This window comes from Thalassophryne amazonica, chromosome 22 (assembly GCF_902500255.1).
Source record: "Thalassophryne amazonica chromosome 22, fThaAma1.1, whole genome shotgun sequence".
Lineage (NCBI taxonomy): Eukaryota > Metazoa > Chordata > Actinopteri > Batrachoidiformes > Batrachoididae > Thalassophryne > Thalassophryne amazonica.
In genome coordinates, this window is record NC_047124.1 from 13,841,279 (window position 1) to 13,863,316 (window position 22,038).

At 40.3% G+C, this 22,038-nt stretch overlaps 1 protein-coding gene and 1 long non-coding RNA gene across 3 annotated transcripts; one reads left to right on the forward strand and one right to left on the reverse strand.

Annotated features, from left to right (window-relative positions):
* Positions 1-3,346: 3,346 nt before the first annotated feature.
* On the reverse strand, positions 3,347-12,268 carry LOC117503999. The gene is made up of 3 exons (XR_004558705.1): positions 12,258-12,268; positions 3,457-3,566; positions 3,347-3,425 (listed from the first exon to the last, which is right to left on the reverse strand). It is a non-coding gene; the product is annotated as an uncharacterized LOC117503999 (long non-coding RNA).
* Positions 7,109-19,134, forward strand: LOC117503998 (fish-egg lectin-like). 2 transcript variants are annotated; one of them, XM_034163338.1, is made up of 5 exons: positions 7,109-7,267; positions 7,373-7,612; positions 7,935-8,152; positions 17,306-17,436; positions 18,977-19,134. In XM_034163338.1, the coding sequence occupies exons 1-5, from the start codon at positions 7,216-7,218 to the stop codon at positions 19,116-19,118; spliced, it is 783 nt and encodes a 260-aa protein (XP_034019229.1). In that variant the 5' UTR covers positions 7,109-7,215; the 3' UTR covers positions 19,119-19,134. The 2 variants fall into 2 exon arrangements, with proteins under 2 accessions (XP_034019229.1, XP_034019227.1); XM_034163336.1 differs by lacking the exons at positions 7,373-7,612; positions 7,935-8,152 and adding exons at positions 16,409-16,648; positions 16,927-17,144 and having other exon boundaries at positions 7,131-7,267.
* Positions 19,135-22,038: the final 2,904 nt, after the last annotated feature.

Consider the following 22,038-nt stretch of genomic DNA (forward strand, 5'->3'; position numbering starts at 1 on the left):
TTTTGTTGTCGTTTTCTAAGCTTCAGCTCGTTTCAACACTCTGGACTCAGCTAAGATAAACTGTCTCTTAATCTGACTGAATTTGAGTTGATCTACTTCTGGAACTGATTCGGTTTGCGTGCTCAGCAATCCACTCACCTGTGTATCTTCTCCAGATTCCACATCGACAGCTTGCAGGCTTCTGGATTGCATCATCCACTCTGCACTTGGGCTTGATGTCACCTGGAATGTGGTTCCCTGGTTCCACCGTTGTGCGGGCCCTGTTTCCACCTTGCAAGGCTGCCTCCTCATCCTCCTCCATACACGCTTTGTAAATAAACCAGTGTTCTGACTCACTCCATTCTCATTTCTGCTCCCGGCATCTGAGTTGTCCATTCCACTCCGGTCCAAACCGTAACAAGCTGCCTCATCCACCACTGTGAGTTGTATGCTAATGCTGGCATGCCTTCTTTGAATGTAAGGCGATATACACACTGGATGACTCTGGTTTACAAGGGTATTATTGGGGTTTTTTCAGAGAGAGCTGAAAGCCACTATGCTTTACCAGAGGTGGGACAAAGTCACCATCAAATCACTTTCAAGTCACGAATCAGCAAGTCTCAAGTCATAATGACCACCAATTGCTTGCAATCTGACTTGAGACTTGACTTGGGTCTTGCTGATTTGTGACTTGATGGTGACAAGTCACAAATCATGTTGTGCTTTCATGTACCTTGTGTTCGGACTGAAATGGGAAAGAAGGCTTTTCGTTTTTCTGCTCCCTCTCCTTGGAATGTCCTTCAAACTGAACTGCAGCTGTCAGGACTGATTTCTCTCAGTGCTTTCCGATCTATTTTAAGAGACCGCGAATGGAAATCTTTTGAGCAGTACCTGTTTTTTGTTTTTTTTTACTTTGAGTAATTATTCTGAAAAGTAATTCTGAAAAGTAGTTTGTTTCTGATTTTCATCAGTTAGATTAAAAAAAAGAAAGAAATTCATGATATTAGTTTCAGTTCAGTGGACTCCACCATTTCGTTTGTCACACGATCATCCAATCTACCACTGAATTCCCTTTCACAGTCAGCTCCATTTTTGTCATTTTGCCTCTCTGTTGTTGTACAGTGTCATGGTGGAGCAGTACAGAGAAGGACTTTCTCACAAAGACGATGTAAAATTCATTGTCATTTTCAGTGCTTCAGTTGTCCACATTTACAGTGCTTCAGTTGTCCAAACAGCCACGGTTTGCAGAATGAAATCTATCACACAAACCTTTAAGGAAGTAAATTGTGAAAACATTTTAACCTTAAATTCTTTGTGCATTACAGACGTCATGCCAAATGGGAGGTCGTCCCATTTCAAGCTGTCGAACCAGTTGAATATTTGTAATTATTGTTTTCAGCAAATCTTTAAAAAAAAAAAAGTCCCAGCAGAACAAGTTGGAACAGTATTTCTTTTCAAGCCCCAGTGATCTTGCCTGTATGTATATATATATATATATATATATACTCAACAAAAATATAAACGCAACACTTTTGGTTTTGCTCCCATTTTGTATGAGATGAACTCAAAGATCTAAAACTTTTTCCACATACACAATATCACCATTTCCCTCAAATATTGTTCACAAACCAGTCGAAATCTGTGATACTGAGCACTTCTCCTTTGCTGAGATAATCCATCCCACCTCACAGGTGTGCCATATCAAGATGCTGATTAGACACCATGATTAGTGCACAGGTGTGCCTTAGACTGCCCACAATAAAAGGCCACTCTGAAAGGTGCAGTTTTGTTTTATTGGGGGGGGGGGGGGATACCAGTCAGTATCTGGTGTGACCACCATTTGCCTCATGCAGTGCAACACATCTCCTTCGCATCATCCGTGAAGAGAACACCTCTCCAACGTGCCAAATGCCAGCGAATGTGAGCATTTGCCCACTCAAGTCGGTTACGACGACGAACTGGAGTCAGGTCGAGACCCCGATGAGGACGACGAGCATGCAGATGAGCTTCCCTGAGACGGTTTCTGACAGTTTGTGCAGAAATTCTTTGGTTATGCAAACCGATTGTTTCAGCAGCTGTCCGAGTGGCTGGTCTCAAACGATCTTGGAGGTGAACATGCTGGATGTGGAGGTCCTGGGCTGGTGTGGTTACAAGTACCCCTTTAAACCTGGCTGTGTTATTTCTAGCAAACCAGAACTATTTAAAATTAGTGTGTGTGTTCTCTTGTGGACCCACACACAAAATAAAGACATATAGCCAGAAATAAAACAAATAAGTTGTTAGATAATATCTCTGCTAATTCCTTATTTTATGTTAGTTAACAAGTGTTTGCCTTTATTATCTGTTTGGAGTTTTTGAAACCTGGTTTAAAGTTTAAATATGAGTTAAGCTTCACTTCCATCACATGCAAGCTTCAGATACAGGGAGAGCTCCCCCTGTTGGTGACAGCCAGTAACATTAGAAATGTGAGACTAAACCACACCCACTGTAATGTCCACCGATTATAAAAGTGTAGTTAGTCCAAGTTATGTACGGGGCCTTTCACAAGATGGTCAGTGTCTGTGAGGATCCCAGGCCTGGTTCTAACGTGACCTTCAATCAACTCAAAATGAGAAATATAATGGTTTAGTTCTAGGGAAGGGGCAGTAAATTACATAAAGAGCCGTGAGAAATTACAAAACTAAAATTGTCTGTATGAGACTAACTCACAGCTTGGATGTGACGTGTGAGTTAGCTCAAGTGGTGCAAATAGCTCTTTGTACATTTGAGCAACAAAACAGAGGGTCACTCACCCAAGGCTGATAACTCGAGCACCTACTTTCTGTGATGTCAGATAATGGTCCATACCTCGTCCAGGTGGCGATGAAGATGGACACACCTCGTCCAGGTGGCGATGAAGATGGACACACCTCGTCCAGGTGGTGATGGAGTAAGGCAACAAAACGTTCTCCTCGGCCTCACTGTCCGTGAAGAAAACAGTTGGTCTCCCTTAGAGCCAAGTATTGGTGTGCTTTTCTTGTCCAGGCACAGGAGAATGCTTCCTGTGGCTGTCTCTATCCACTCGGCACACGTTAGCAACTCATTAGCTTAGGGTGAACAAACGTCGCGGAATGGAACTGGAACAACTGGTAATTTGCGGAATGGATGACCATCGGCGGAATGGGTTGTTTTTTTCTTATCTTACACCAAAACAAGTATTTATGAGATGATCAGGTCTCACCATTAAAATGATCAAGTTCTTTAGCCACTTTATAAAGCTATAGGTCAGCATTAGAAGCCCCAAAGTCTTGACAGAACTGCGACAAATGGCAGAATGGGAGTTTGTGTGGTACCATCTAGTGTTAGTGAAGGTAAATTTTCCCAATAGGGTGATCTGCTATTCCGGCGATTAGTGCTAATTGGGACAGAAAAGAGATAAGTTTGTGCTTTGCACATGATGGGGGAGACTTTCTGCTTTGTATGATAACATTTTATTACATTATCTTGAGATTGGTTATCAATATCTTGAGAGTTGGGGGCATAGTAAGGTGCTGTTCTGTCAATCATTCCGGCAATTGTATTATCATTCTGGTTCTGCTGATTAGTACCTGTTGCCAACCAAGACTGGTGTCCAAGATGCACTTGCACAGGAAAAATATATATATATTTTGCAGCCGACAAACACTTTTTGCAAATGTGTAAGGCTGTTACAGATAGTTAACAACTCGACTTTGCTCACAGGTTGGAGTTTTTCAAGCACTCCTTTTTCCACTCACCCTCCCCATTTCAGTGATGGACGGCGCGCTCCCTCTAGTCTAGGACGGGGTCCATCAAAGGGAGGGGGGCACCACAAATAAGGGGAAAAAAATAAAGTACATTTTTGGTATTCTGATACTAAAAATAGTGAATACTACTTAATATAAATTAAGTATAAGCCCATATTGACATAACTGCCACCAAGACATCTAGACAACTTTGATAGATTCATAGGCTTCTGTGCACGATCAGCCCAGTTGCACACTTTTTTCGTGACACCGTCACAAAACCCCTACCCTTAACCCTGACCATAACTTTAACCTAAACCATTTTTAACCCTTTTAGGGAACCTCTGTGTAAATATTAAAATTCCATTTTTTTGGGTTCTTTCTTTAGGTTTGCTCTTTAAGCTGCCCAAAGCTAAATACACACACTAAAAGTTAACGGTTATTACTGTTAGCTTCAGCTAAAGCTTTAGCGGTTTATTAATTTAGCACTATGGTTTAACGTAACAGTTAACTTTTCTGTTAGCACATTTGCTACTATTGAAGTTCAATTTTGGGTTAGCTGTGTCCACCGCTGGCTGTGACCAGCTTCTCCGTTACCTGACCATAACGTTACAACATAAATCAGCACTCTAAACTGGAAGGAATATTTGAAATGCATACTGCTGTTGCTCCTTCATTGTTGTTATTGTTAAAATGTGTAAATTTCCATTCTGCAAAAGCAGGATGCACCTTGATGATATATAAGTGAATTGAAGTGTTTGTAGTCTGTCTGTCAGTGTATCACCTGGCTGCAGACAATAGATGGTTCTTGAGAGATTCGGTTGGACTGGTTGTCTTCCTGGGTGGGTGGTTGCCATCCAGGACCCACAGTGGTTCTGTTGTGTGGTACATGAGGTGGCATGCAGCACCAGCATAATCCCTGACCTGACATAACTTGTACAAAAAAGAAGGATCTTGGCACAGTATATTACCACTTCAATTTTGGGTCATTCCATGTCAAATCACCCAAAATAAATACGATTTTTCACCCTACCATCTCGGATTTTGCTAAAATTTGGTTTCTAGGGTACAATAGGCTGGCAAAGATGAATTTCCAAATATTAGCCCAATCAGACCAACGGTTCTCAAGTTATGACCCACCCAATTAGGCAAAAATCACCCAAAATGGGGGTGGCGCCCAATATTTGGGCCCTCATATCTCACCAACCAGTGGGGCTACCAACAAAAAAATGGTGTCTCTAGACTGGAAATTGTCCAAGGAATCCAAATCCATTCTAGTGTCTCAAACCATTAACAGCACTACCCAGATCCCTTGAGAATGGCCTCTCGGCCAACTCTTTACGCCACTGTCAGTCCACTCTGAGGTACTTCAGTTCATCCATGCCTCCGCTGTGCCATGCGGTCTCCCGCAGTGGCAGAGTGGAGGGCGGGGTGGGGACAGAAACATAAAAGAGGGGTAGAGGTGGGGGGGGGGCAGTGTGCGTCATGTGTGCACATGAGTTCATATCAGTCTCTGCCCATGTGTGCGTAGAGTCTGTAGGGGAGGGCAAATGGAGAGGTAGCCAAATGCTTCACCAAGGCAATTGCAATCCTTCTGGAGGAAAACAGCGGGGCATTTTTGACCATCGGTAGCTGATAAGGCTGCCATGTTTGGGTTAGGCAGAGAGACACAGAATTCCAATACAGCCTCTCTTTAACCATCCAGATCCAATTGTGAGTATTCACTGGTCTCCAACATCAATTCCTTTGCAGGGCAGACAAATTGCTCCGAGATGGTTTCCACTTGTGTTTAAGTTCAAATGTTAATGCAGTCTGAGATTGTACCACCTTGCCCACCTCATTAATCATGATGGACAGATGTGGGGTTGTGGTTTTGGTAGCAGCCATCTTGCCAATTTTCCGGTAGGTGGTGCCAAGCATGCAATGCGCCACTTCTCCCAAGCATCGAGAACATCGCCCGCAGGATAGGTTCCATCTGGGCATGCAGGGTCCCCCAGCCCTGATTCCGTGTTGAAAAATGGTGTCAATTGCGTTGAGAGACCAGCTCTTACCAGTACACTTACCAGCTCTTGTATCAGTCCTGTTTGTCTTGCCGTGTTTCTGAATCCTGCTCTGTATTTTGCACTGTGCCTTTTGCCTCAGCCCTGATATCTGTGTTTGCTCCTGCCTTTGGACCCTGCTTGGTCATGACTGCATTTTTGCCTAGCCCTCTTTGTACCATTGCTCCGCTGACTGATAACCTGTGTACCATACCTTGGCTCTGAATAAAGACTACGAGTTCTTTTCCACCTCCGCCTGGTCTGGGAGTCTGCTTTGAGGATCCACCCTCTTCTGGTGCCATGCATCCTCACTGCCTATCAGAATCCTCAGTGCCAAAACTAGCTTGTAAAATTCATGTGTAAAACTAACAAGAAATCACAATAAATATATTGTAAGGTTGCAGAAATGAACACGTGCTTCAACTGCATTAATTTCTGCAGACATAAAACCACAACAGGACGGGAAAGTATTATTCTTTATTATCATTTTTAGTTAATATATTTTCTAAATTATTTTTTATTGTTATTGCCTCACTTATGAATGATATGTAATGAGAAAATGGATGAAATAACATGATACAAATGTTCAAATGATAAATTTTATGAGGGTATAAAATTTACTTTCAGTTTCTTTTCACGGGGCGTGCCGCTTGTCTCTGGAAACTTGGTAACACTGCTTTAAATTTGTGTGACCACAGTGTTTGTTTCCTTCTCAGTTCATAAACAATGAAGTGTTAATTATGTGCTTATGCCCTGAACAAAAACGGGAGTAGCCGAATGGACATCAACAACATATGATTATATGCAGGCATGCACATTTAACTGGTACTCATGGTGCTTGTGCGTGCTAAAAATAAATGATGCGCAGCAGAAAACACAGGAAGCACTTCATAAGAGAAAAGCAATGGCAGATTGTAGGAAAAGTGTTTCCCTCTGCTGTACATCAATGATGTTTAGCACACACGAGCGCCATGAGTACCAGTTATGTGCACCCCTGATTATATGATTGCCACACTGTCATTTCACCCGTTGTCCTCTTTGGTTAAACATTTTATTCTCTCCTCAAAAAAATGACTTTTCAGGGTCAGGTTATCTACGTTGTCATGATTTGTAGGTTGTAAACCAAATCACAATAAGAAAGACAAATTCCTACTGACGTACTTTGCCTTCTTTGTCAGAATGTACGTAAATGGGTGTAATTGAGCACTGGTACATCGTGGAAAGTTCTCGGTGTCAGAAGGCATCTGACCAGCAGGATGTTTTTAGTGAATGGTTGCAGTTTACCGTAAAGTGTCAATGAAAACCTTGAAGGACTGGTTGGAGCAGAAATTCTACTTGTGGGACAAACCCATGGATCTGGAATATATAAGTCAGGAAAATTCAGCGTTTGTGCAGCAGAGCAGCTCTACAGAAAAACCAGAAGAGCTACGGAGACCAACAGACACTCAGACATCATGAAAGCTGCTGTCTTCTTACTCATGCTGTGCTACGTGGGCAGAATTACAGGTACGACACCATCACATACTTGGACGTCTGTCCATAAGTATGGTGTTAAAATGTTGAACTTTTATCATAAATGGAAATGTGATATTGATGATTTTGTCTCCGCAGCCTTTAAGTGCGAGGAGGCCCAATATCTACATGATATTGTCCAGATCGATGCTGGACAAGGACATGTGGTGGCAACCACCAAGGAAAACAATGTCTTCATAATGAGTGGAAACATTTGGATCAGTCTGGGCAAAACAAAGCTGAAACATGTCACAGTCGGACGTGCAGGAATCTGGGGTGTTAATGACCAGAACTACCTCTTCAGATTTGTGGCTGACGAGTTTCAGCGTCCTAAAAATGGTACAAAATCATGATTAGTGTCATTATTATTGTTGTTCATTAAAATATTGTTGTTTTTTTTCTTATTATTATGAGAACAGAACAGGATTAGTTTTGTAAAATTTTGAGAAAAAAGTTGCAGTGTTGTGAAACATTTACAGGAAAATTAATATAAAGTTTGGGATCTTTTGGGAGTATGTTGGTTTAAAATAGTGGGATGTATGAAGCGTCTCCTGTTGGATAAAAGACTTTGAAGTATTTCCTGTTTTGACTTTTTCAAACACTGTGTTATAACTGTGCATCTACTGAACGGCCCGTCTGTCTGTGTTGGACTCGTCTTCAGCTCAGATGCTGGCACAGGTGGACGCTGGAGCTGACCATGGGATTGTGGGCGTTTCTGAAAACACCATCTGTCTGAAGATTAGCGACGCACAGAGTTTCATTGGTGGGACTGATCTGGTTTTTGAACGACTGTCCATTGACGACTTGACGGTGTACATTAGCTGTGGGGGCAATGGGTGTTGGGGTGTTACCAAGTCAAACACCGTCCAGTTTACACAGGTTGGTCTTTTTTTTTGTAATTTGTGACTACCAATAAGTATTTGAACACCCTGCGGTTTTGCAAGTTCTCCCACTTAGACATCTTGGAGTGCATGTCCACTGTGAGAGACATAATATATATATATATATATATATATATATATATATATATATATATATATATATATATAAAATCCAGAATGTATGATTTTTTTTTAATATAATTTATTTGTAATCCAGTAATCAAGTTCTAATCCACCTTAGTAGAAGAAGAAAAATGTTTGCTTCAGATTTGAACTGAACACGTCATTTGAACTATGGACTTCTAATCACACCAAACTTATATTGGTGAGTAAATTACCGTATTTTATGCCAGAAATGAGGTCCAGGTTGTTAAATGCCGCATTTCTCCTTTTGGGTTGCCTTATATACACGCTTAAGCTAACAGACAGCAGCTGGTTCATGCTCTGTTGGCTTATTAGTGCAGCAGATAACTGAAGCAAGGCAGCGTGGTTTTTACTGCTGCAGCCTTCAACTCCCCAAGCTGGGCGGCGCAGGCCCTCCTGCTGCAGCCTTCACCCAATTTGCCTCAATTCGGATGATGGACTGCTTCAAGTTTAGTGCACAGAAACAATGTCAAATGTATATGTGTTGTCTTTAATTCTGTGTGCCATGATAATGTTCAACTAGTAATAATTGTGGATTAATTGCTGTGTTTTGTCTGAGGTAATTGGAGTGTAAATGTAATTTTGTTGTTGCACTTGTGTAATGACAATGACAATAAATCTCATCTCAAGCAGCATAGCTGGTGTTGCGAATTTCTTGTAAATTTTCCCTTTCATTTTTGCAGATATCTTTCTGTCACAAATCACTCCTACCACCTTTTTCCACACACTCCACCCTTTCTGCACATTTATCTTCACCCCTCTACCCCACTCACCATTACTTTGGATAGTAAGCTCATCTCCCTTAACCACCTCTACTCCTTGTAACTGCAGTATTCCACTGGGCTCCCTCTTATTCAAACACATGTTTTCTGTCTTGCTCCTCCTGACTTTCATTCCCTGTCTCTCCAGAGTGTATCTTCATCTCCCCAGGCTACTTTCAACCTGCTCTCTAGAATCACTACAGATCACAATATCATCTGCAAATATAATTGTACATGGAGACTCCTGTATGATCAAATTTGACAAATTACCACAGATTATGCAGCCTTGGCAGAAATTGTTCAACTTCTTAAACCTACTCAGGTGCTATGCAGTGTTCTTGTGACAGATACTACAGGCCTTGGGTTTTGATCTTTCCTTCCTGCAGCCATCACTCTGCACAATTCTGCACTGTAACTCATTGATCCGTTACATAGTACCGTCTCCTCCTGCAGTTATCTACACCTCTCAGTAGATTTTTACAAATTATAATTTAATCTCCAGCATTTATTTGAAATTATTCATTCTTTATTGTGTATTGCAGTTATTTAAGATATTATTCGTATGTGTATTTTAATTATGCCTGTGAGCTGCTGGAACATCTAATTTCCCTTTGGGGATGAATAAAGTGTTATTTTATGTTGTATTATCGTATTGTATGCTAATGTGTTAGACTGATTTTAATTCATGAGGCCATTATATAAATGAAGAGAGAATTCATTTATAACTAGATGAGCTAAGTGTTTCATAATCCATAATTTCAAATTCATTCTGAAAGGTTTAACATGTTTAAATTAAATGAAAAAGGTATACCTGTCAGATTAGCTGACCTGTGATCTGCCTGTTGATCGTGATTGATTAGTTATGCCTGCAGAAGTTTGAAGAAGCCTTGTTCCCAAGCATTTCTATTACTCTTTTCAGGTATGTTACAAGTATTTATGCTCTTGTACTGTGTATGCTTACTTTGTCATACCTCTGTCAGTCAAAGTGATCACGCCCATAAGTATTCATAATTTGCAGTCAACAATACCTTAAACTGTTACTTTTCTTCCTAATGTAACTGCTATAAAGTCATTTCCACATGAAGACATAATAGCCACTGAAATATGATCTAAAATGTGATTCTGTTATGAATCAGCAGAACACCCTTAATCAGAAAAAAGACACCATGAAAAAGCAAAAAGAATTTGCTTGCAGGAAAGTTTATTGATATAGCAGAAGGTGTGCCAACTGGCAGAGAGAGAGAGAGAGAGAGAGAGAGAGATTACATGTCAGAGAGGCATCAAATACATTTGTTCTTGTCAGGTGTGAATTATTTTTTACAGTCCACTATCAAATAAGAATTATGGAACTGGAGCTCTTTACACTATAAAAGCACAAATGCTGATTTTTTTTTTATTCAAATGTTAGGAGAAATGTTCCAAACTGAGATGCCTCATGAACAGCTTTAGAAAAAGGAAAAGAAAAGAGACATCCATGATGAGGCGAGACTGGTGCACGCTGAGCAGCAGCCACACATTATTCTGTGCACTTCAAGACAGATCCAGAGTTGGTCGCCACCCAGAGATATTTGAGGTCAAAGGTCACATGGTTGGCCACAAAGCCCATGCTGATTTCAGTCCACTTTTCACCTTTTGGATTATTAGCACTTATGCCAGTCCTGTTGAGACGGGAGACAGGTAAGTCCAAAAGAGGCCCAAATTCATTTTGAGGAGCATTTCCATCCAAAAAAATACACACAGGTCCAACTCAATTAAATCAAATTATATTGTACTGTTTTAAAAAAAAAAAGTCTGTTGGATATACATTATTTAAATGTGTACATCTGTTGCACATGATCAGAATGTGTTTTACTCCTACTTTCAGGATATACATTTGTGAATGATGTCTGATAGTTTTCTTTTTGATGCAAACTTTTAAGCCTTGCAGTATTTAAGAATGAAAGCTCCATTTTAGGTAAACAGTAAAACTGTATCCCTCAAGTTTCAAATTTGGAAGTTTGAACACAGGTTTTCTTACTTTTTTCACTGTAATTACGGACATAATGTTAATTTTAACACTGGGCTTGATGAATTAAAACCTACATTAACAAACGTCTCTGACTTACCTTTCAAAGATGGAGCCAGCTGTATCCAATGCAAATACACGACCACTTTCACTGACTTCAATCATTGTTAGTTGTGGACCTTTTGGCACTTCTTCCCAACCGGAGTCAGTGCAGTTAGATGTCGTCAGTGTCTGTTATAACAAGTACAGACTGAGTTACTGCTGAGTTTTGTCACCAATAAACCACTTTAGTATTTACAGTCAACAATAAGAATCTTTTTCAATAACCAACAATCATGCGGTAGGTAACCTGCTTGGTGGAGGCAAGAAGAAAGCTTAAAAAAAAAAAACCAACCTGTGTAAACTGGACGGTGTTTGACTTGGTAACACCCCAACACACATTGCCCCCACAGCTAACGTACACCATCGAGTTGTCAGTGTGCAGTTGGTCAAAAGCCAGATCAGTACCACCACTGAAACTCTGTGTGTTGCTGCTCTTCAGACAGAAGGCTTTTTCAGAAACACCCACAATCCCACGGTCAGCTCCAGCGTCCACCTGTGCCAGCATTTGAACTGGAGACGAATCCAACACAGACAGACGGGCCGTTCAGTAGACGCACATTTATAACACAGTGTTTGAAAAAGTCAAAACAGGAAATACTCTTTTAAATCAACATATTCCTCAAAGATCCCGAACTTTATATTAATTTTCCTGTAAATGTCTCACAACACTGAAACTTTTTTCTCTAAATTTTGCCAAATTAATTTTGTTCTGTTCTCAAAATATGAAAAAATGTAATAATTTAATGATGGCAGGAACAACAATAATAATGACACTAATGACTTTGTACAATTTTTAGGGTGCTGAAACGCGTCGACCACATATCTGTAGAGGTAGTTCTTGGCATCAACACCCCAGATTCCTGCACTTCCGACTGTGACATGTTTCAGCTTTGTTTTGCCCAGACTGGTCCACCTGTCTCCACTCAACATGAAGACATCGTTTTCCTTGGTGGTTGCCACCACATGTCCTTGTCCAGCATCAATCTGGACAATATCATCCAGATGTGGGACCTCCTCGCACTTAAAGGCTGCAGAGACAAAATCATCAATATCACATTTCCATTTATGTTAAAAGTTCAACATTTGACAACATATTGATGGACAGACGTCCAAGTATGTGACGGTGTCGTACCTGTAATTCTGCCCACATAGCACAGCACGAGTAAGAAGGCTACAGCAGCTTTCATGATGTCTGAGTGCCTGTTTGTCTCCGTAGCTCTTCTGGTTTTCCTGTAGAGCAGCTCTGCTGCACAAATGCTGAATTTTCCAGACTTATATATTTCAGATCCATGGGTTTGTCCCACAAGTAGAATTTCTGCTCCAACCAGTTCTGCAGGGTTTTCATAGACATTTTGTGCTAAACTGTAACCGTTTATTAAAAATATCCCACTGGTCAGATGCGTTCTGACACCGAGAACTTTCCATGATGTACCAGTGCTCAATTAAACCCAATTATGTTCTGATGAGGAAGACAGAGTACGAAACATGATGTAAAACAATTGTTTTTCTTCTTTGTCTGAGGTGGGGATGATGTCACGCCTGGATTTGATCGACTGCATAATTTATGCATTTATATGGACGGAAGTGGAAAGTGGGACACACTGCAGCAGGAACAGGCCCACTGAATGGCATGAGCATTGCTGGATGACCCCTGCCTTTGGACTGGATGCCTGCATGGACTCTCATCAAATGCATCTTCCTTTGTTGTGTTATGTTCTGTTTTGCAAAACTTTCAAAATCTTGTAACTGTTAGAAAGGCCTAAACAGAGGATCACCCCTTTGAGCCTGGTTTGCTTGAGGTTTCTTCCTCAATATCATCCGAGGGAGGTTTGCCTTGCCACTGTTGCCTGTGTGCTTATCCAGGCTTTCAGTGACTTTCCGGACTCTGCCATCAGACACGTATCTGTATGAACAGCAGTGACATTTGTATCTCTGGGTCCTCAGTGTTTGAGATGAAGCAGCAACTGGAAAGACCTCAAGGAGTCATCAGATCACTGGACAGCAGAACATGTCTTTTGGGCCTTGGTGCTTCTTTCCTTACTGTATGGTTGTGAGACTTGGAGGCTACCCAGTTACCTAATGGTGATGACGAGATGTCTTTGGCAATTGGTCTGGATTTTTGACCTAATTCTCCTTTGACCTTTACTTTGAACATGCACCCAAACAATGAGCTGACCTTTCTTGAGATGGAAGGTCAAGATAACAAGCGCAAACTTTTCTTTTATCATTTTGTATATTTGGATAATGTTTAGGCAATTATTTTTCAAGCCATCCTATAACAAAAACAACTTTTTAAACAGAATTTAATGCAGGGTTAATTTTCCACAATTATAGTCACAAATTACACTGAATACACTTTCTTTTTTCTTTTTTTAGGGGAGAGAATAAAATGTTCATCCAAAGAGGACAACGTGTGAAGTGACAGTGTGACAATCATATAATTATATAAACAACACTGTGGTCACACAAATTTAAAGCAGTGTTGCCAAGTTTCCTGAGACAAACAAGTGGCGCGCCCTGTGAAAACAAAGAAAATTATTTTATATCCTCATAAAATTGATAATTTGAACATATGTACCATTTTATTTCATCCATTTTCTCATTACATGTCATTCATAAATGAGACAATAGCAATAACAAAAATAATTTTTAAAATATATTTACTAAAAATGAAACTAGAGAATAATACTTTTCAGTCCCCTGGTGCTTTTATGTCTGCAGAAATTAATGTAGCACGTGTTCATTTCTGCAATCCTACAATAATTTTATTGTCATTTCTTGTTCGTTTTAGACATGAATTCTACAAGCCCATTTTGGCATTGAGGATACAAAGTGTTAGTTGTTATTTTGTCCCATTCTTCCTGCATTGAATTGGGGTCCTCGGTCTGATACAAAGTCCAAAGGGATGCCATGTAGCCATGTAGCAGAAGACGAAGATATCCCTCTGCATCTCGATCCTGTTCCTTCTTCCTCGTGCTCCGTCTGCAATGCACTCCTCGCAGCCAGCACGCCCACCCCGAAGAACCCATGCAACTTGGCATGGGTTCGGTTAATCTTCGATTAACACATGAAGAAAGACAGCGCTGAATAGAAGCTGGAGAGTGCATTTATTGTAGTGCCTGGATGTTGGGGTTTGGTCTGGGTTCAGGTCATTGATTTGTTTTGGTCTTTTATATGAGTTCTTGTCTCCAGGACTCTGTGGCTTTTGATGTAATTCACCCCCCGTGTTTTGAATCCTTACCTGTTTGTGATTTTCTTTTTTTTTATGTATAATGTATTTTTGGGTTGGATTATGTCTTTTGGTTTCTTGGATTAATCTATGTTAAGGTTCTTAACATAGAATAATTTTTTTTTCCCAGTGTCTGACTCCCAGTGAGCACAATCACAATGTGGGTAACCGGGAACTCCTAACAGTTAAGGACACGCTGGAAGAATGGAGACATTGGCTGGAAGGTACTGCTGTTCCGTTGACTGTCTGGACCGACCACAAAAGTCTAACATACACCCAATATGCTAAAAAATTTAATTTCAGACAGGCCAGGTGTGTTTTTTTTTGGGGGGGGGGGGGGGGGTTCAAATTTACCATCATCTGCCGCCCCTGATCAAAAACACAAAGACAGATTTCAGTTCTCCAGACCACCCTGTAGCTCCAGATCAGATGCAACCAACCAACATGGTGGTCAGAGCCATCACCTGGGACATCAAAAGGGTCGTCCATGAGGCACACCACTACCCGTGTCCTAGAGAAGTGCCTCCCAGCTGGCTCTTTGTACAGCTGTCAGTCCGCTCTGAGGTACTCCAGGTTATTCCATGCCTCCAAGCTCTCCTGTCATCCTGCCTTCCACCGAACCCTCAACCTCCTCAACAGACACTTCTGGTGGGCCACAGTCCAGTCAGATATAAAGGAATTTGTCAAACCCTGTACCATCTGTTGCCAGGGCAAATCATCACACCAGCCTCCGGCCGGCCTCCTCCAGTTGCTGCCCACTCCAGGTCACCCCTGGTCACACATCTGCCTGGATTTTATAACTGGACTTCCACCATACAACGGACATACCACCATCCTTGACCATAGTGGACCGCTTCAAGGCAGCACACTTTGCGGCTACATGGCATCCCTTTGGACATGGTGTCAGACCGAGGACCCCAATTCAATACAGGAAGAATTGGATGAACATTTTATTCTCTCATTTTTAACATCCTCTTTGGATGAACATTTTATTCTCTCCCCTTAAAAAAAAAAGTCCAGGAAGTCATTGAAAGCCTGGATCTTCATCTTGATCTAGGGCAATCACAAACCCAGACTTTTCCTCTAAGTTATGTTTTCAATTCAGTTCAATTTATTTAGTTTACACACAACAAAGCTGCCTCAAGGCGCTTCACACAAGGAAGGTCTAACCTTATCAACCCCTAGAGCAAGCACACGGGCAACAGTGGCAAGGAAAACCTCCCTGTGATGATATTGAGGAAGAAACCTCAAGCAAACCAGACTCAAAGTGGTGACCCTCTGCTTAGGCCTTTCTAACAGTTGCAAGATTTTGAAAGTTTTGCAAAACAGAACATAACACAACAAAGGAAGATGCATTTGATGAGAGTTCATGCAGGCATCCAGTCCAAAGGCAGGGGTCATGCAGCAATGCTCATGCTATTCACTGGGCCTGTTCCTGCTGCAGTGTGTCCCACTTTCCACTTCCGTCCATATAAATGCATAAATTATGCAGTCGAACAAATCCAGGTGTGACATCATCCCCACCTCAGATAAAAAAGAAAAACAATTGTTTTACATCATGTTTCGTACTCTGTCTTCCTCATCAGAACATAATTGGGTTTAATTGAGCACTGGTACATCATGGAAAGTTCCCAGTGTCAGAAGGCATCTGACCAGTGGGATATTTTTAATAAACGGTTACAGTTTAGCACAAAATGTCTCTGAAAATCCTGCAGAACTGGTTGGAGCAGAAATTCTTCTTGTGGGACAAACCCATGGATCTGGAATATATAAGTCTGGAAAATTCAGTATTTGTGCAGCAGAGCAGCTCTACAGAAAAACCAGAAGAGCTACGGAAACCAATAGACAAACATCATGAAAGCTGCTGTAGCCTTCTTACTCGTGCTGTGCTACGTGGGCAGAATTACAGGTACGACACCGTCACATACTTGGACGTCTGTCCATCAATATGTTGTCAAATGTTGAACTTTTAACATAAATGGAAATGTGATATTGATGATTTTGTCTCTGCAGCCTTTAAGTGCGAGGAGGTCCCACATCTGGATGATATTGTCCAGATTGATGCTGGACAAGGACTTGTGGTGGCAACCACCAAGGAAAACGATGTCTTCATGTTGAGTGGAGACAGGTGGACCAGTCTGGGCAAAACAAAGCTGAAACATGTCACAGTCGGAAGTGTAGGAATCTGGGGTGTTGATGCCAATAACTACCTCTACAGATATGTGGCCGACGAGTTTCAGCAGCCTAAAAATGGTACAAAGTCATTAGTGTCATTATTATTGTTGTTCCTGCCATCATTAAATTATTAAATTTTTTCACATTTTGAGAACAGAACAAGATTCATTTGGTAAAATTTAGAGAAAAAAGTTGCAGTGTTGTGAGACATTTACAGGAAAATAAAAATCAAATTCGGAATCTTTTGGGAATATGTTGATTTAAAAGAGTATTTCCTGTTTTGACTTTTTCAAACACTGTGTTATAACTGTGTGTCTACTGAACGGCCCGTCTGTCTGTGTTGGACTCGTCTTCAGCTCAGATACTGGCACAGGTGGACGCTGGAGCTGACCGTGGGATTGTGGGTGTTTCTGAAAAAGCCTTCTGTCTAAAGAGTAGTGACGCACAGAGTTTCAGTGGTGGTACTGATCTGGACTTTGACCCACTGTCCACTGACAACTCGATGGTGTACGTTAGCTGTGGAGGCGATGGGTGTTGGGGTGTTACCAAGTGTAACACCGTCCAGTTTACACAGGTTGGTCTTTTTTTAAGACTTTCTTCTTGCCTCCACCAATCAGGTTACCTACCACATGATTGTTGGTTATTGACAAAGATTATTATTGTTGACTGTAAATACTAAAGTGGTTTATTGGTGACAAAACTCAGCAGTAACTCAGTCTGTACTTGTTATAACAGACACTGACGACATCTAACTGCACTGACTCCGGTTGGGAAGAAGTGCCAAAAGGTCCACAACTAACAATGATTGAAGTCAGTGAAAGTGGTCGTGTATTTGCATTGGATACAGCTGGCTCCATCTTTGAAAGGTAAGTCAGAGACGTTTGTTAATGTCGGTTTTAATTCATCAAGCCCAGTGTTAAAACTAACATTATGTCCGTAATTACAGTGAAAAAAAGTAAGAAAACCTGTGTTCAAACATCCAAATTTGAAACTTGAGGGATACAGTTTTACTGTTTACCTAAAATGGAGCTTTCATTCTTAAATATTGCAATCTTTTTTCATTTAAGAGGAATCTTTTCAAGACTTAAAAGTTTGCATGAAAAAGAAAACTTGATAAGACATTGTTCACAAATGTATATCCTGAAAGAAGTAAAATATTTCCATCTCAATCTGCCTCACCATCACAATATTGTCCACATTTTAATCCATCAATTATAACAATCAAGGAGTGATACAAATGGATTTGTGAATGAAGGAAACTGACATGTTCATTTCTTGCTACATGTAACTTCAAAATTACAAATATGTTTAAATATATACCCAAATTATTGACTTGGAAGGGTCAAAATGTAATGTGGATTGAAGGCCACAAGTCAGAGGCTCCCATGAGAATGACATCACAATTAAATGTATTATATTAAAAAATTAACATTCTATAATAATAATGATGATGATGCTAATTAATAATAATAATAATAATAATAATAATAATAATAATTATTATTATTATTATTATTATAACGAGCAGTAGTCGTAATAACAACAACAACAAAAATCATAATGTTCTGAACAGTAATTTGCTTATTTGCAGAGAATTTGTCAATTGCATTCTTGGGCCAAAGCAAAAGAAGAGCGGACTAAACATGGCCCGAAGGCCCTGCGTTGGCAGCACTGCCCGAGAGACAGAGCCACTTTGTCTGTTTCATCCAAAATAAAACAATATGAAAATAAATAAATAAACAAAATAGCCAACCAACAAACAAAATCCTTCCTGTAGAATTATGTGGCTTTTTGACTGTGTTAGTTGAGTCTTAGAATATAACGATTGTCTGTTTTCAACTTCTTAAAAATCTGTTTAAATTAAATGTTACTCAGGTAACAACAATATAATTGATTCAAAATCAAATGAAAACCAGAATTTCCTAGAGATTTTTTACTCTTGCAAAACACAGAAATGCAACACGTCTTAATTTAAAATGTTTTTAGCATTTTAACTTCATAAAATGAACTTCATAGAATTTTTTAAATGAAACGCCCATTTTAATAATTAATTCATCTCACCAATATTTTAAGACAAAACTACGATTTTATTTGCTTACAAGGAAAGTTATTTAAATTTACTTGAATTAAATCTGTACATCAGTCTCACTTGATCAGAATGTTTTCATCTGACATAATTTTCCTCTGTATCCCTGTTAGATAAAAGAAAAAATGCCATTTGAACACATTCTGATCATGTGCAACAGATGTACACATTTAAATCATGTAAATCCAACAGTCTTTTTCTAACAGTACAATGTAATTTGATTTAATTGAGTTGGATTTATGTGTATTTTTTGGATGGAAATGCTCCTCAAAATTAATTTGGGCCTCTTTTGGTCTTACCTCTGTCTCCCGTCTCAACAGGACTGGCATAAGCACTCGTAATCCAAAAGGTGAAAAGTGGACCGAAATCAGCATGTGCTTTGTGGCCAACCATGTGACCTTTGACCTCAAACATCTCTGGGTGGCGACCAAGTCTGGATTTGTCTTGAATTGCACAGAATAATGTGTGGCTGCTGCTCAGCGTGCACCAGTCTCGCCTCATCATGGATGTCTCTTTTCTTTCTCTTCTTCTGTTCATGAGGCATCTCAGTTTGGAACATTTCTCCTAACATTTGAATAAAAAAATTACCATTTGCACTTTTATAGTGTAAAGAGCTCCAGTTCAAAATTCTTATTTGATAGTGGACTGTAAAAAATAATTCATACCTGACAAGAACAAATGTACTTGATGATGCCTCTCTGACATGTAATCTCTCTCTCTCTCTCTCTCTCTCTCTCTGCCAGTTGGCACACCTTCTGCTATATCAATAAACTTTCCTGCAAGCAAATTTTTTTTGCTTATTCATGGTGCTCTTTTTTATGATTACGGGTGTTCCGCTGGTTCACACAACAGAATCACATGATCAAAGTGATGTTAATCAGTGAAATCACCTGGTGGAGTGAGTGTTTGCAAAGAAAACCTGCACCCTCTCTGCCCTTTCTGGAATGAGTTCAATACCCCTGTCTTAGAGGCAATGGTTGAAACAAAGACGGGAGGCAGAGCTGAAGATGTTGCGATTTTCTTTGGGAGTGATGAGGATGGACAGGATTAGGAGAGGGACAGCACAGGTATGACGGTTTGGAGACAAGGTCAGAAAGGTGAGATTGAGACAATTCGAACATGTGCAAAGGAGGGACCTGGGGTATATAGGGAGAAGGATGCTGAGGATGGAGCAACCAGGCAGGAGGAGAAGATGTACGCCAAAGAAGAGGTTTGTAGATGTGCTGAAAGAGGGCATGCAGATGGTTGGTGTGACAGAGGAAGATGCTGCGGACAGGATGAGATGGAGACAGATGATCTGATATGGCGACCCCTAACAGGCGCAGCTAACAGAAGTGGAGCTCTTTAATTTGAAGGTACAGGTGACATCGCAGTTTTGTTTGCGATGCTGTTCCACATGGTTTGTTCGATCCTCAAAATTTTATCTGTGGAAAAAACACACACACACACACACACACAAAAACCCAAGGTGCAAAGTCATTGCATGGCTTGGTGCAGGGGTGGGCAACTTGTTCCAGAAAGGGCCAAGAGGGTGCAGGTTTTCTTTGCAGCCACTGACTCCACCAGGTGATTTCACTGATTTATATCACTTTGAGCAGATGGAATCAGTGAAATCACCTGGTGGAGTCAGTGGCTGCAAAGAAAACCTGCACCCTCTTGGCCCTTTCTGGAACAAGTTGCCCACCCCTGACTTGGTGGATAAGGGTTAGTATATTTTTTTAAAGACTTTGAAGGTGTGTGCATTATTGTCATTTTTCTTAATCATTTCAAAAAAATTCGATAATGCTGAGGATTCAATGAGTCCGCAGCATCCTCCTCAAAGATCATTGAAGAATTCATCAATGCAGAACATCACTTGTAACAGCAGCGATGATTTGGTCTTGTAGTTGAATCTACTGCCCCCAAGTGTTGGATAATGGAATCACAGTTATAAAGCGGCACATACTGTGAAAAAGAACCGATCACAAACAAAACAAGGACATTAAGAGGAATAATGTACTCCGTAAATAAGTAAATAAAGATTATATTTTTCATTATTTGTGCTTTGTTTTACATGACCTAATACTCGTATGTGCTGCTGTTTTCCCATCCAGTTTAAAATAATTTTGATTGGTTTTGTAATATTTATGCATCTTAATTACATTTGAGTCTTAAAATAAATAAATAAAGATGAAAGTTTAACCACCAGTGTCTGGTCACATCACACTAAATGCATTTCTATTTTGTTCTAAAATATCATGTAAATTCCTGAAATTACTCCCTTTTCATTGTAAATAGTGATACTGTATTTCTATTGAGTACAAATTTACACATGTCATTTCATAACAGAGAACAATGAATTTTACAAGCTTAAAGAAATGTTTCATCTGTTGTCACATTCTGTTTGTCACTATTTATTCCATGGATAAAAAAAAAAAAAAAAAAAAAAAAATCAGCCAAACAATAGAACTATATGACTGCGTAATTTCACCATAATCCACAAATTGCTGTTTGAATTTTATAGACGGACAGACGGGAAATTATACAAGGCCATGTCCAGTCTGGAGATAAATAAGAAAAACATGTCATAGTCTCTCTCTCTCTCATCAGCCACTTTATTAGGTACACATGTTCAATTGCTTGTTGACACAAACAGCTAATCAGCCAATCACATGGCAGCAGCTCAATGCATTTAGGTATCTACACGTGGTGAAGATGACTTGCTGAAGTTCAAACCAAGCATTACACTGCGGAAGAAAGGCGATTTAAGTGATTTTGAAAGTATTATGTTTATTAGTGCCAGATGGGCTGGTCTGAATATTTAAGAAATGACTGATCTGCTGGGATTTTCAAGCACAACCACGTGTAGGGTTTTTTTAGAGAATGGTCCAAAAAAGAAGACATCCAGTGAGTGACAGTTGTGTGGATGAAAATGCCTTGTTGGTGTCAGAGGCAGGGGCGTAGCACCGAATTCTGGGCCCTAGGTACTAGACATATTGAAGACCCCCGTTATCTTCTTTTTTTATTAACGCAAACACCAAATTTCTAATGCGTAGTCAAACCAGGTCTAAATCATGTATACCTTAGATCACACCTGGGAGTCAGAACCCTTTTTAAAGTTGGGGGAGCAATATTGAGTTGGGCGGTCTGGGGGACCAAATTGCGCCAATTTGGTGCATTCCCGTCTGTTAAAATGCATAGGAATGCACCAAATTGCACCATTTTTCTAGAAAATAGTGCAATTTGGTCCCCCAGACCCCCCAACTCAATATAGCTAGCTTTCAATTTGGTTAGCAGCTGCAGCGGCGGTGTTCGAAAACTCCGAACACCGCCGAAAAACTCTGATTATGAATCCCTGTGTCGATATTTCAAAAGGGCCACGAGGATATTCTTAAAGTTTGAT